This window comes from Corythoichthys intestinalis, chromosome 2, assembly GCF_030265065.1.
Source record: "Corythoichthys intestinalis isolate RoL2023-P3 chromosome 2, ASM3026506v1, whole genome shotgun sequence".
Lineage (NCBI taxonomy): Eukaryota > Metazoa > Chordata > Actinopteri > Syngnathiformes > Syngnathidae > Corythoichthys > Corythoichthys intestinalis.
This window is the reverse complement of record NC_080396.1, coordinates 54190321-54203398: the sequence shown is the minus strand read 5'-3', so window position 1 is coordinate 54203398 and position 13078 is coordinate 54190321. Positions and strand designations below refer to the sequence as shown.

Here is a 13078-nt window from a genome sequence, read left to right as displayed (position 1 = left end):
CAGGGTTGCATGTTTCCTATTCCCAGAACATTTGTGGTTAAGGACTTCTTATCTTTTTGCATTTTTGGTGAAACTGTGACAGAAAGAAAATAACAAAGCAAATGTGGTTCAGTATACCATAGCAAAACAATGTAAACCTTAAAATAATAAAACAAGTTGCATTCAACCTTTGTCAGTGTACACACTTGTTTATGTATTTCATGTACAATTGTTGGGGACTCTGCACTGTGCAGATTAATTTGAGGAACGGTTATACAAAGTCGAACTGCAAAATGCTGGGATATTTTTGTGCAAGTGGTTCCAATCCAAATATTTCCTCCCTCCAATCCACGGAGGTGGGTTGGTGGTGCATATCATGCTTGATTCCAAAAGACTAATTCATTCATGGCTTATTGGCACGAGTGATGACAGCACAACAATGATGCCAGCACAAGAGAAGATGAGGAACGTCTTATCTGCTTTTCTGTTTCCATTTCATATTTCTGTGTGTCAGTAATGCTTTTGCCCGCCTTTCCATCCACACTCATTTTTTTCCCTTTATGTTAGGCTATTGTGTGTCTTTTTTGATTAATGCACTGTGTTCAACTCTTTTAACTTAATCACCCTTTATATTCTCTACATCTCTGTGTAGTACATGCCCTTGCCGCAGCCCTTGAGTATCAATTGACTTCCTGTCCACCAATAAAGTGCTAGAAGATCATTCCTATTACATTGTGGTTCTTACCTTATTTTCTGACCACAAGTCGCTCAGGAGTATAAGTCACTCGAAGTAAAAAAAAAAAAAAAAAATGCGTCAAGATTAAGAAAAAAAACAGAAATTGCACAGAACTATAATTTGCATTTTTGGCCCCATAACTATTATATTAGTATATATCGTAGAAACTTAACACATTCACTAGTAATACTGTACTTCACCAACAAAAGCGCAACTCCAAGCAACAAGTGAGTGCATGTTTTATTTATGTAGAAATAAGGAATAGCTAAGCATTTTGGAACCAGGAAATCGTAGTGAAAGCTTGCTGCCTAGCTGAAATCCGCTCACATGTGCTCAGAATCCCCTGAAGCGGTAGTGTCAAGTGAGTGAATATTTGATTTTTGTACAATATTGAAATCGTGAGCTTTTTGTCATTGAAGAACGATAGTAGACACATACGCTACGACAGCAAATCAGAGCAAAATGTTGAAATTTTATTCTTAAATATATTAAATAAATACATTGGATCCCGTCAGTTGAATATTAATGAGAATTGAACTTTTGTAGAAACCAACTAAATAGCTTGAAAAATGACATTCTGGGGATTTCCTCAGCTCACTTTTATAAAGCACTTTAAAATACAGTACATCTACCTAAAAGCAGGAGTTACAGTATAAAAGAAACAATTAAGAAAAAAAACAAACACTAAGACAATAAAACAATGGTACATGGGACAAAAACAAATAAGGAAATGAACAAAAACAAAGAAACAAATAAATGCAAGCACTGAAACATGCTGTACCAAAACCCCAGGAATAAATATAAGTTTTAAGACAAACTTTACAAATAGACTGTGAAGGGGCTTGTTGATGCACAATGGCAAATTATTCCACATTTGGAGCAGCAACGTTGACAGTTGTGCACACCTGCTAAAATGGCATGGCAATATAAAAAATAACATTTAAAATGAATAAATATTTTTAGTCTTTACTGTCACTTTAACAAAATGCCTACTGATGTACTTTGTGTCATATTTCATGTTATTAATGATCTGATGCACATAGACTGATAACATTACAGTTATTGTAATTTACAGTATACTAGCCAATGGGGTGGTCACCTCCTGTTGGCGCCTTTAAATGCTCAGCTCATTGAAGGAGCCGTAGCTTAGTTTAGCTGTGATGGCTTGTTACCTCCAGGCTCTGGTTACTCTTTTCCAGTGACATATCGTCCTTTGCTCAACTCCAGGGACAATTTAAAGACCCTCCAGAGTCCTGTAGCTACTTTGTGTAATTTAACAAACTCCCCTGAAGCGAGAAAAAAAACAAAAAACAAAACAAAAACAACAACCAAAAAACCCCCAAAAACAATTAAATATCCAGCCTCCTTTTATTTCCATGCTGGATTATTGTCAACGTTCACAGACTTGTCTGCAGCTGGTAAGAAACAAATGTGCCATGTACTACTAATACATAAGTATTTAAAAAAAAAAAAAAAAATCAGGAAAATCAAAATGCAGGTGCAGCTATAAATTAGTGATCCTTCTTAATTGTTAATATACCTGGTGATATACTAGATATGATCGTAAACATGATCTCAAGTTGAAGCTCACTACTTCTTTGTGCCTTTTAACTCTAATGGTATGTTAGTCAGAGAGATAAGCAAAAGAAAGTCTTGCGTCAGTACACTCATATGTTTGTGTTTTTTGGACTTTTATTGTGAGTTTGACCCATGTCTGGGTATGTAAATGGCAGTAGTCATCATTTTCTCATTAAAATGCAAATTAGCTGGCAATACATGCTCGTTACCAATGTGAGCTTTGTACAGCAGTTTGACCGAAAGCACAAAAATTGACTTGTCTTAATCTACTGTTTTGTTGTTGTTGTTTTTTTTCACATTTTCTACTCAAATAATATTTCTTTCTACCTCTGACCCTATTCTTCTTCCCACCATTAATCATTAGACGCTGCTATCGTTAATGGAGTGTACTGGTCGGAAGCCTTAAATAAAGTGTTTGTGGATAACTTCGAGAGAGACCCATCCCTCATATGGCAGTATTTCGGTAGTGCCAAAGGTTTTTTCAGACAGTACCCAGGTTAGTGCGCTTGTTTGTTTCGTTGTATTTTTGCGAGATGCTATCTCTGTGTTTTGTCACCATATTTCTGACTATCAGTCTGATATTTTAGCCAGCAACATGAACTTCAACAAAAAATCTCTCTCTATACTGTATATATTTTTAATTACAAACTCCTTCCATATGTAGTGATCAAGACTGGGTGTGACATTACTTTACCTGGTACCACTAATACACAAGGATGTTCCCAATAACGCAATAAAACCCAGAAATAAGAAAGTGTTGAATGTGTTATTTGTTGCTTTTGTGAGACATTCTCTCAATGTAATTTACTAATTACCTTTTTTCAAGGGATCAAATGGAAACCAGATGAACACGGAGTTATTGCTTTTGACTGCCGCAACAGGAAGTGGTATATCCAGGCTGCTACCTCCCCGAAGGATGTGGTGATTCTCGTCGATGTCAGTGGAAGCATGAAAGGTCTCAGACTGACCATCGCGAGACAAACTGTTTCCTCCATACTGGACACTCTTGGAGATGACGACTTCTTCAATATCATCGCTGTAAGTTCACACATACTGCATAAAGGTGTACAGTACTGTATATGCATTACTTTAGAACTCACTTGGTTTTGGATTGTGATAGCGGTGCACAATCCCAGATCCTCTTTTGCTATGATAAGAAACTTGCTGGAACAAATCAGCTTTCTCTCTTGTCACACTCACAGCCAATTAGGAGCGTGCTGAATGAAGATTTGAAGCGCAAAAAAGACAGTTGTTGATTGGCTTCCGCCTCAGGCATCTAAAGCATTGTTACTGTGTGTGTGTGTGTGTGTGTGTGTGTGTGTGTGTGTGTGTGTGTGTGTGTGTGTGTGTGTGTGTGTGTGTGTCACCACGCACAAGTCTGTCTGTTGCTATTTCACATCAAAATGTAGCCTGTCACATTGCCAGCCCACATCTTGTCTCGCCAATGAACAAAGTTGTCATTATCATTTCAGAGACTAATCACATTATTTAGAAAATTATTCTTTTAGAAGAGTGAAAAATGATCTGGAAAATATGTTTCCAAAATGTGCTGAATGTTAGACTGCGTTTGTTTTCTTTTATGCACTTTATCATGGATTGGCAGGCGTTCTAGTTCACGAATAGTTCGTGTGTGCGGCAAATTGCGCATTAAACATTGTTTAATCAGTGATTTCCACAAAAGTACTCAACATTTTGTGGGTACAAATGATAATTTACTGATTCTATTTGTATTGTTTCAGTACAATGAGGAATTGCATTATGTGGAGCCATGCCTGAATGGAACGCTGGTCCAAGCTGATGTTGCCAACAAAGATGTGAGCCTTTTTTCAGCGTCTTATCATCACCATCCCTCAAAAACCGACATTAACTAAAGATAATTAAGGCAGCTTTTAAATCTGTGTGTTCAGCTCATCAGGTGAATTGTGTTGTTAGGCTAGATCTCCTCTAATTCAAACACTTCTTAAGGTTTCATTATTAATATGTATACTGTATATCTTTGGTAAGATGTGAAAATGATTTTTTGTTATTTTCTTGTTTATGTTATTTATATTTATTCGTTATTTCATTCTTTAAAAGAAAAGGAAGTTCTTTAGTTTAAATCTGTTGAGAATAGTTGATTTCATCAAGCTATCTTTAACCAATTATTGTAGAATTACAACACCTAAGAAAAAAATACAGTGGGGCAAATAAGTATTTAGTCAACCACTAATTGTGCAAGTTCTCCCACTTGAAAATATTAGAGAGGCCTGTAATTGTCAACATGGGTAAACCTCAACCATGAGAGACAGAATGTGGGAAAAAAAAAACAGAAAATCACGTTGTTTGATTTTTAAAGAATTTATTTGCAAATCATGGTGGAAAATAAGTATTTGGTTTATAGCAAAAGTTCATCTCAATACTTTGTTATGTACCCTTTGATGGCAATAATGGAGGCCAAACGTTTTCTGTAACTCTTCACAAGCTTTTCACACACTGTTGCTGGTATTTTGGCCCATTTCTCCATGCTGATCTCCTCAAGAGTAGTTATGTTTTGGGGCTGTCGTTGGGCAACACTGACTTTCTACTCCCGTTAAACCGTTTAAAATGACAAAGCAGATTTAAACATGTCTATAGTTATCAATCTCTAAAATGTCTGTTTACTGCAATCAATCATGGAACATACTATTATAGCAATCAATACTTTATTGTTAGCCTTCATTGGTAAAAGCAAATATTTAACAACCATTTAATAATTATCTTACCACATTCAGCAAGTGATAAGGGGGTAAATGTAAGTCTGAAAATAATTCACTTTATAATGGAAGGGTCAATTCTATCCTTACAACATATGGGAAGACAATCTAAACGACCTGCATAACTGAAGTCGTAATATAATGCAAATAAGGTTGCTTAAAAGTTGGTGGGGACGATTTGAGCATCCTGAAAAGTTGGTAGTGTTTTGTCCCTACCGTCCCTATGCAAACCTACGGCCTTGGGGAGAGTTTCCCCTAGGATTTTTTGAAGCTGCTGTGGTGGGCTGCATCAGAGTTGGACCGCCTCACCATGTTTTGCCACGGCAAAATTGCGTAAAATCATGACAAATTAATTTTTTTCACATTTTGTTTCCCAAGAACAACCATAACAGAGATCTATTTGAAATATTTCATTAGCCAGGCTAATGTCGTAGGTCTCAGCTACGGTACATGTACGTAAAATGCGGACAGCTACATTACCCTACATAATAATACGACTTTTTTTTCTTGTAGCAATAGTACTACTTACATCTTGTAGTCTTTCTTTTTCCTTTTATTTGGCCCTAATATGTACGACATTAACACAACAATACTTGTCCTTCTGTTAATGGACCAATGGCATAGGTTTGCATTGGGACGTTAGGGACTAACACTAGGAACTTTTCAGGATGCTCAAATTGTCCCCACCAACTTTTAGGCAACCTTATTTGCATTATATAATGAGTTCAGTTATAGAGGTCATTTAGATTGTCTTCACATATTTTGTAAGGATAGAATTTACCCTACCATTATTAAGTGAATTACTTTCATTATGTTCAGACTTAAAATGACACAATTTTTTGACGTTTGATTGGCTGATGACTAGTTAAATTCCCTTGTTTTTGGTGTAAATATAATGGAAATAAGTGAAATTATCTGCCAGTGCTTAAATTAAATTCTACTCAGATTTCTTGAAATAAAAAAACAGCTATCTGAAAATAATCTTAACACTCTTATTTTAAGCAAAAAGTGAGTATATTTAATCTTTAAAAAAGCTTTTCTTTCGTCAAAAATGTTCTTTATTCCAGAAGTGGTATTGTTCAAAACATTATTTGAATTCATTTTCCCCCTTGATTTTGGTGAAAAATGACCAACCTTTAGATGTATGGGCTTAATTAAAACAAATGGTAATATTTACCTAAAGTAAATTGAATAATCTGACCCATGAATCTGTTAACTAGTCTTTAACACTCAAAACAAGATGGAAAAAATTTAATACAAATAGATTTAAGAAAAATCAGTAGATTAAAACGTTATAAATTTTCAGTGTTAAAGTTAGTACAAGTCAATACAGATTTATTTTTGCATTGATCATTTAGCCAGTCAATTAATTAGGTTCATATTCGTGAGAAATGTAGCCCTGACCCTCGTTCACCTATCAGTTTGGTTTTATTAACGTCCTGGCCCCAGCTAAAAGTGTACATGCAGGTTATGCTGTTATATGGTCCCCACCAATATTGAGACCAAACCTACGCCCTTGTAATGGACCCATTTCAAGGTGTAGGGGGAAATTCTAATTGCCGTGTAAAGAGTTTCACTAGTTTTGGTGAGAAGGTGAACAGTTTTTTTGTTGTTGTTCGTGAACTACATTTCCACACAAATGCACATCGAGCTACCATTTAGCTTAGCAAGGAGAGGTATCAGAGACATTTTTCGAGTGTCCCGAAGCTCGCGAAACTTAGGGAAAAAAGCGCATTCATCATGGTTTCGTCAGCCGTGATTTGTATATCCGTCCACTGTAACAGCTCTGCCCCTCTGCTATTGAATGCGTTGTTGACATTAGAGCGGCGGCGCTCTGAACCGCTGCTCAGTGCAAATTCATTCAAACTTGCCTTTCCGTCCAAGACGGCTGTCTACCGCTCACTTTCGCCGAAAAGTCCGATCCAAAATACAGTAATGGGGGGGAAGAAGGACAAAATAACGGCGGGCTTCCGCTATCTCCTTCTCGCTTCCCTCGACGTCACAGCTCGCTGTCCGATTGTCTCTTAAGGGGGCCTCTTATAGTTACGGACATTACAATACACAATGAATAGGTTGCCGCTGAACCCTTCACACTAGGCTGCTGCTAGTTTGAAATGGCCTTAAAAAAATAAATAAAAAAATAAAACATCTGTTTTGCACTGCGTGTCGCTTTTATTTTGGTGTGGCGGTGCGCCACAATATTTAATGAGGAGGGGAAACCCTGCTTGGGTATGACTGACATCACACAATAGCTGCGGTATCATTTTTTTTTTTCAAACATTTTCTCAATTGCCAGAGGTCTAAGATACGTTATTGATTTACTTAAATACTTTGAGCAACTGTTTTGAATGTAATTTATAGTAGGTGCTGTCTGTCTCTTTAAAGTACTTATGTAATTCACTGGTATTTATCTATATTAATACTGACACTAGTATAAATATTATCTGTATTTGGATTGACATGCCCTTTACTAATAGTAAGCCATATGTCATCACTACAAAATTGTGGATACAGGATCACACCACTCAAAGTGGCATATGTAGTCTTTACAATAACCATGCTATCATCAAACAGTAGTGTTTTGGTCGTAGGTGTCAAGGGCTCAGTTATTATTTCAGTGCCTACTGTAGCACATATTGTGCACATAAAATAGCAAAATCAACCACGTGTACTGTGATATAGGTCCCAAGCGTTTTTGAGCATTTAATAGAATCCTAAGTCCCAGACAGCGTACCAGTTCAATCCCTTTGTCACACTCAAATGCAGCAGGTAATAGTTGCCTCAGGGTGCAACCTTTTATTGGAACTGATTAACCTTTTTTTCCACGCTGAAGGAAAGGTTGTGTCTTTTGCTATTTGGAGTCAGGAATGCTGGAGGTTGTTTTGACATATTTCCTGTACATGTTAGGATACGTGGATATATGGGATATGTGTGGGGTGGAGGAGGGGTGCACGCAAGATTAAATGAGCAAACACTGATTGGGACTTAACAGAACCTCGGCCTCCTACTGAGTGTGGAGAACCTTCTCTCCTCCTAGTGGTGCCAAAGACTCGAGGAGATAAATAAAAAGGGAATGGAAAGTAAAGGTGGGCAGAAATAATAATTCGTCACAGCGCAGGTGGAATGCTGATACAGCTGCCAGTAGATACCAAAAGCAAAATTGTGTAAAAATTGATGTTCTCTATTTGGAAGGGTATAAAAGATCAATAGAAAATGTTTCTGGTGTGTCCAAATTGGACAAGTGGTCATTGCAAAACAAAAATTTGCCCATTAGAGAATTTTAGCGACAATATGCAACCAAAGGTGGCAAAAATTATTATCATGATAATGGTAAAATCAACAAAAAAGTTACTTTGTCTTTGTTTTTTTTTCTTTCTTTTTCTTTTCATCGCATTATTCATTGGACTATTGTGAAAATATTAACTATGACCTTAGTAAATACAGACTTTTCTCTTTGTATTGTCTGTGTACAGCAGGGGTCCCCAAACTTTTTCCTGTGAGGGCCACATAACCCTTCTCTTCTCTGATGAGGGACCGGGGTCAGTTTGTAACAGAAAAAGTGTGACGATTGCAGGAGTGCCTAAATGTAAAAATGTATTGTTTTTCAGAAAGCCACAATCAAATAACCCTTTCTGGATTCTTCACGGAACCAAAGTAAATAAAATAAAAATGATACAATATAATATAGTATAATATAATATAATTAGGGCTGTCAAACGATTAAAATTTTTAAGCGAGTTAATCACAGCTTAAAAATTAATCGTAATTAATCGCAATTCAAACATCTCTAAAATATGCCTTATTTTTCTGTAAATTATTGTTGGAATGGAAAGATAAGACACAAGACGGATATATACATTCAACATACTGTACATAAGTACTGTATTTGTTTATTATAACAATAAATCAACAAGATGGCATTAACATTAATATTCTGTCAAAGCAATCCCTGGATAGAACGACTTGTAGTTCTTAAAAGATAGATTTTAGTACAAATTATAGAAATTTTATGTTAAAACCCCTCTTAATGTTTTCGTTTTAATAAAATTGGTAAAAATTTCAATCAAAAAAATTAACTAGTAGCTCACCATTGTTGATGTCAAGAATTACACAATGCTCATGGTGCATAAAATCAGTCGCACCCAAGCGCCAGCAGAGGGAGACAAAAAACACAAGTAACAAGTGGACATGACACTGCTGTCATTTTAATCTGTTTGAGCGGGGCATATGCGTTAATTGCGTCAAATATTTTAACGTGATTAATGAAAAAAATTAATTACCGCCCGTTAACGCGATAACTTTGACAGCCCTTAATATAATATAATATAATATAATATAATATAATATAATATAATATAATATAATATAATATAATCAGGGGTGCACATAATTTTTTTGCCCAGGTTCTCAGAGGAGGACCTGGAGATGTGACTTGGTCCTCATTGAGCTTGAGAGCCGACCCACCTGATGCGATAAATTTATGACAAGCTTTACTTAGAGCCAATTAACTTTGATTAATTATGTTAACAGTTAATGCTTGATTAACATCAACTGGCACAACAAAATTGCCATTACTTTGAAGTGAAATGTAAAGAAATAAACATAAAAGGACCAATTCAAAATAAAGGGCATTATGCGGCTCCCACATTAACTCCAAGCCTTTTTAAAAGTGGGATGTCCTCCTCATAAGACCTCATTGAACGTGTATGTTTAGCTTTGTAAAATGCGAGCAAAAACACGTTTGTCAGTGCATGTCGCTGTTCATTACCTTTATTCCGCCCTATTCCGCCACATGTCCATAGGGCGAGTGGGGTCGTGTTTGACATCGATAGTTTGCTTAATTGCCACATGCTCTCTGTTTTTTTCGTGCTTTTCAAAGTTTGGATGGCTGAAATTCTTTGACCCTACATAAAATGCGTTGCTCTAATCGGCGACATTGGGATTCTCACGGCACATTTTGTACCGCATTTCCGTGCGAGCATCATTCGCTTCTAGCCATGGTACCTCCTGTAGCCACTTTTCAGCAAAAGTCCTTTTTTTCGGTAGCTCCGGTGACGTCTCTGTCGTCTGTCTGTCTTTTGACGGGGGTGGGGGAACACGGAAGTAATTACTCAATGTGGCCTGCCTCATCGACATTTTGAGAAGTTATTTTCTCGTGTCCGCCGCAAATAGTGGTCAGCCATCGGTACGCAAAAGCGTATGGAAGCCGTTGAGGGCCAGCGCGTTTGTCTACGTCCAGTACGCATGTGCGGACCACTTATGTGCACCCCTGAATATAATATAATATAATATAATATCATGTAATATAATATAATATAATAATACTGTATTAATTAAATAGATAATAACCAAATAACCATTGCTCAGTTCTTCACAGAAAAAAGCCAGGACATAAATAACTCTATTGAAAAAAAAAAAAAAAATTTTTTTTTTTTTTTTTTTTTACAATTTTTTTTTTTTTTTGTTCAGGGGGCCGGACCAAATGTGGCTGCGGGCCGTATCCGACCCGCGGGCCGTAGTTTGGGGACCCCTGGTGTACAGTGTAACAGCACTTTGAGTTCTACAACTACAAAAATAATAATAATAATTCGCAACCCTTGTGAGGTTAAGTGTTATGGATAATTAATGAATAAATTATTGATGTATAAATCATTTATTTAAAAACATACATATCAGAGGATACATGTCATTTCCCAGCCGCTTATCCTCACAAGGGTTGTGAAAGTGCTGAAACCTATCCCAGCTAACTTTTCAATGCAAAACATTTGCTGCACTTGTTTGACCTACCTTTGTAAAGCTACTTTAAAGTCACACAATCATGTTACTACACTAACTGATTGGCTGCCATTGACAGCGATAGACGTCAAATTGATTTGAATTCCTAGTGATGTTTGAGTGCCATTGACAGTTCACCTTTGTAACAACAAAAAATAAAAATGATGACGTTTTTTCAAATGTTTCCAGCATTTTCGGGAGCATCTTGACAAGCTGTTTGCTCAAGGCATCGGAATGTTAGACATGGCTTTAAGTGAGGCCTTCAATCTTCTCAGTGAGGTAAGACTGCACAAATGCATTATTACCTCCCACATGTACAGAATTTTTATACTGAGATGTCATCATTACCATTGCGATTCATCATCTGCCTTTCAAATCAATCAGGCAAATTTATGTAAACTTATGTCAATAGGAAAAATGTATCAGATATGCCTGCACAGCATTCTAAAATATTCATCATGCAATTTTAACAAGCAATACAAAACAGAAGTTGCACTTTGTATGTAGTCATTTTACCTGGGTAAAATACTGTTACAAAACATTATTATTTATTGGACTATGTATGCAAAGTTTTAATATGATTTACCATTTGATGAGTAAGATTAAAGACGTGTTGCCTCCTGCAAAGGTTGTCATATTCAACTCTAAATGAATAAATTGCATTGTGGTGTATGGTGATTTGCTGTTTCTGGTATCCTCAATTAACTCTGTCTTCCATTCTCACTCGCTCCTTGACTTCCCAGTTTAACGAGACTGGTAGAGGCAGTGAATGCAGCCAAGCCATTATGTTGGTTACTGATGGAGCAGTGGATACATACGATGCCATTTTCGCCAAGTACAACTGGCCGGAAAGGAAGGTAGTGTATTATTTTATTTAAAAAAAAAAAAAAAAAAAAAAAAACATAATTGGCAAGATTATGTTAAAGGCAATTTTATGAGGCCACTATCACTACACAACAATAGACTATAAATAAATTTTACATTTTAAAATGTGATGATGATAGATAAATATGATATAGCACTTTATATAGTGCTTGAAATCACTTTGTATAGATCAGAAAAAAAAAATGAAAGGATTGACAACTGGCATTCAACAGTGAGTTTTGCGCACATAAAGAGCATACGACATGTGAAAAAAAGTCTTAAATAGCATTATTATGTGAATTAGAATCATATTTTGAGACGATTCGACTATATACAACAATTTAGCAAAGCGCAGATGACGAAAAATGTGTCTTTTAATCTACCAGTTAGCCACGCCTACCATTATAGGGCTCTAGCGTCCCCAACAGGTGGATGACGTCAGCGGGAGACTGGGCTCATCGGTTTTACTATTCAGCCCATTGAGGGGGAATTATTCAGAACGAGGAAAACGCGACAAAGAGAGTCGCTAAATTTAATTGTTTCAGTCTCTACTCCAATATTTTTACAGGATATTCTTTTTATCCAAGTATTTTCCCCAATATCTAAATAAATGGCTTGAGAAGGACCAGTCAGCCCGTCGAGGGGGAACTATTCACAAAGAGGAAAACGCGACGAAGAGAGCTGCAAAATGTCATTGTTTCTGTCTCTTTACTTCAGTATTTTTACAGGATATTCTTTTTATCCAAGTATTTTCCCCAATTGCTAAATAAATGGCATGGTCATGACAAATAACAGTCTTGTGCTAAATGGAATATGAAATAATAAAAATACACTTATTCAGGATGCTATTGCAAAATTACTCCATAATGGTCAAAACTGTTGACTTCACCTGTCGCACCTCCCGAACGATATTTTATGACACCTAAATCGGACATATGTCATTTCCCTTCCCCGGCTTCGGAGAATGTAAACAAACCAAGAAGCGTGACAGCTAGCCGACATGCTAACCCGAACCGAGTGATGTTTCAAAGTCTTCGAACCGGAAAATCACACATAACTAGCCCAGATTATTTGACATGATGACTGGGTTGTCGATTGTCTTCGCGGATCGGCAAACCGCCCGGCGGAGAGCAATTTACAGCTCGTTCCCCAGAGGAGGGGGGCTGCAGTTGTTTTGCAACTAACGTGCAGCTAATGTGCACGAGGAGAGCTTTTTACATGCCTATAAATGATCAAACTTAAGTTGTCCTTTATTTAAAAAAAGTTTGTAGTGTTTACTTTGTAATCACTGTAATAATATTTGACATAATACAAAACAAGATGTTTACTCACTTCCTCGTAAATCCAATAGTCCCACAGTAGTGGGGCTTGGCCAATATCCACAGTGAATGGGAACCTTTTGAAACTCCAAAAA

At 36.6% G+C, this 13078-nt stretch overlaps 1 protein-coding gene across 3 annotated transcripts in view; it reads left to right on the top strand.

Annotated features, from left to right (window-relative positions):
• Positions 1 to 13078, top strand: part of LOC130930315 (voltage-dependent calcium channel subunit alpha-2/delta-3-like) — a 288134-nt gene that overhangs the window by 87124 nt on the left and 187932 nt on the right. For all 3 annotated transcript variants that reach the window (XM_057858208.1, XM_057858191.1, XM_057858200.1), the window contains exons 6-10: positions 2658 to 2789; positions 3120 to 3331; positions 4033 to 4107; positions 10990 to 11079; positions 11544 to 11657. In XM_057858208.1, coding sequence (XP_057714191.1) covers positions 2658 to 2789; positions 3120 to 3331; positions 4033 to 4107; positions 10990 to 11079; positions 11544 to 11657 — 623 coding nt within the window. The remainder of the gene's footprint in view (positions 1 to 2657; positions 2790 to 3119; positions 3332 to 4032; positions 4108 to 10989; positions 11080 to 11543; positions 11658 to 13078) is intronic.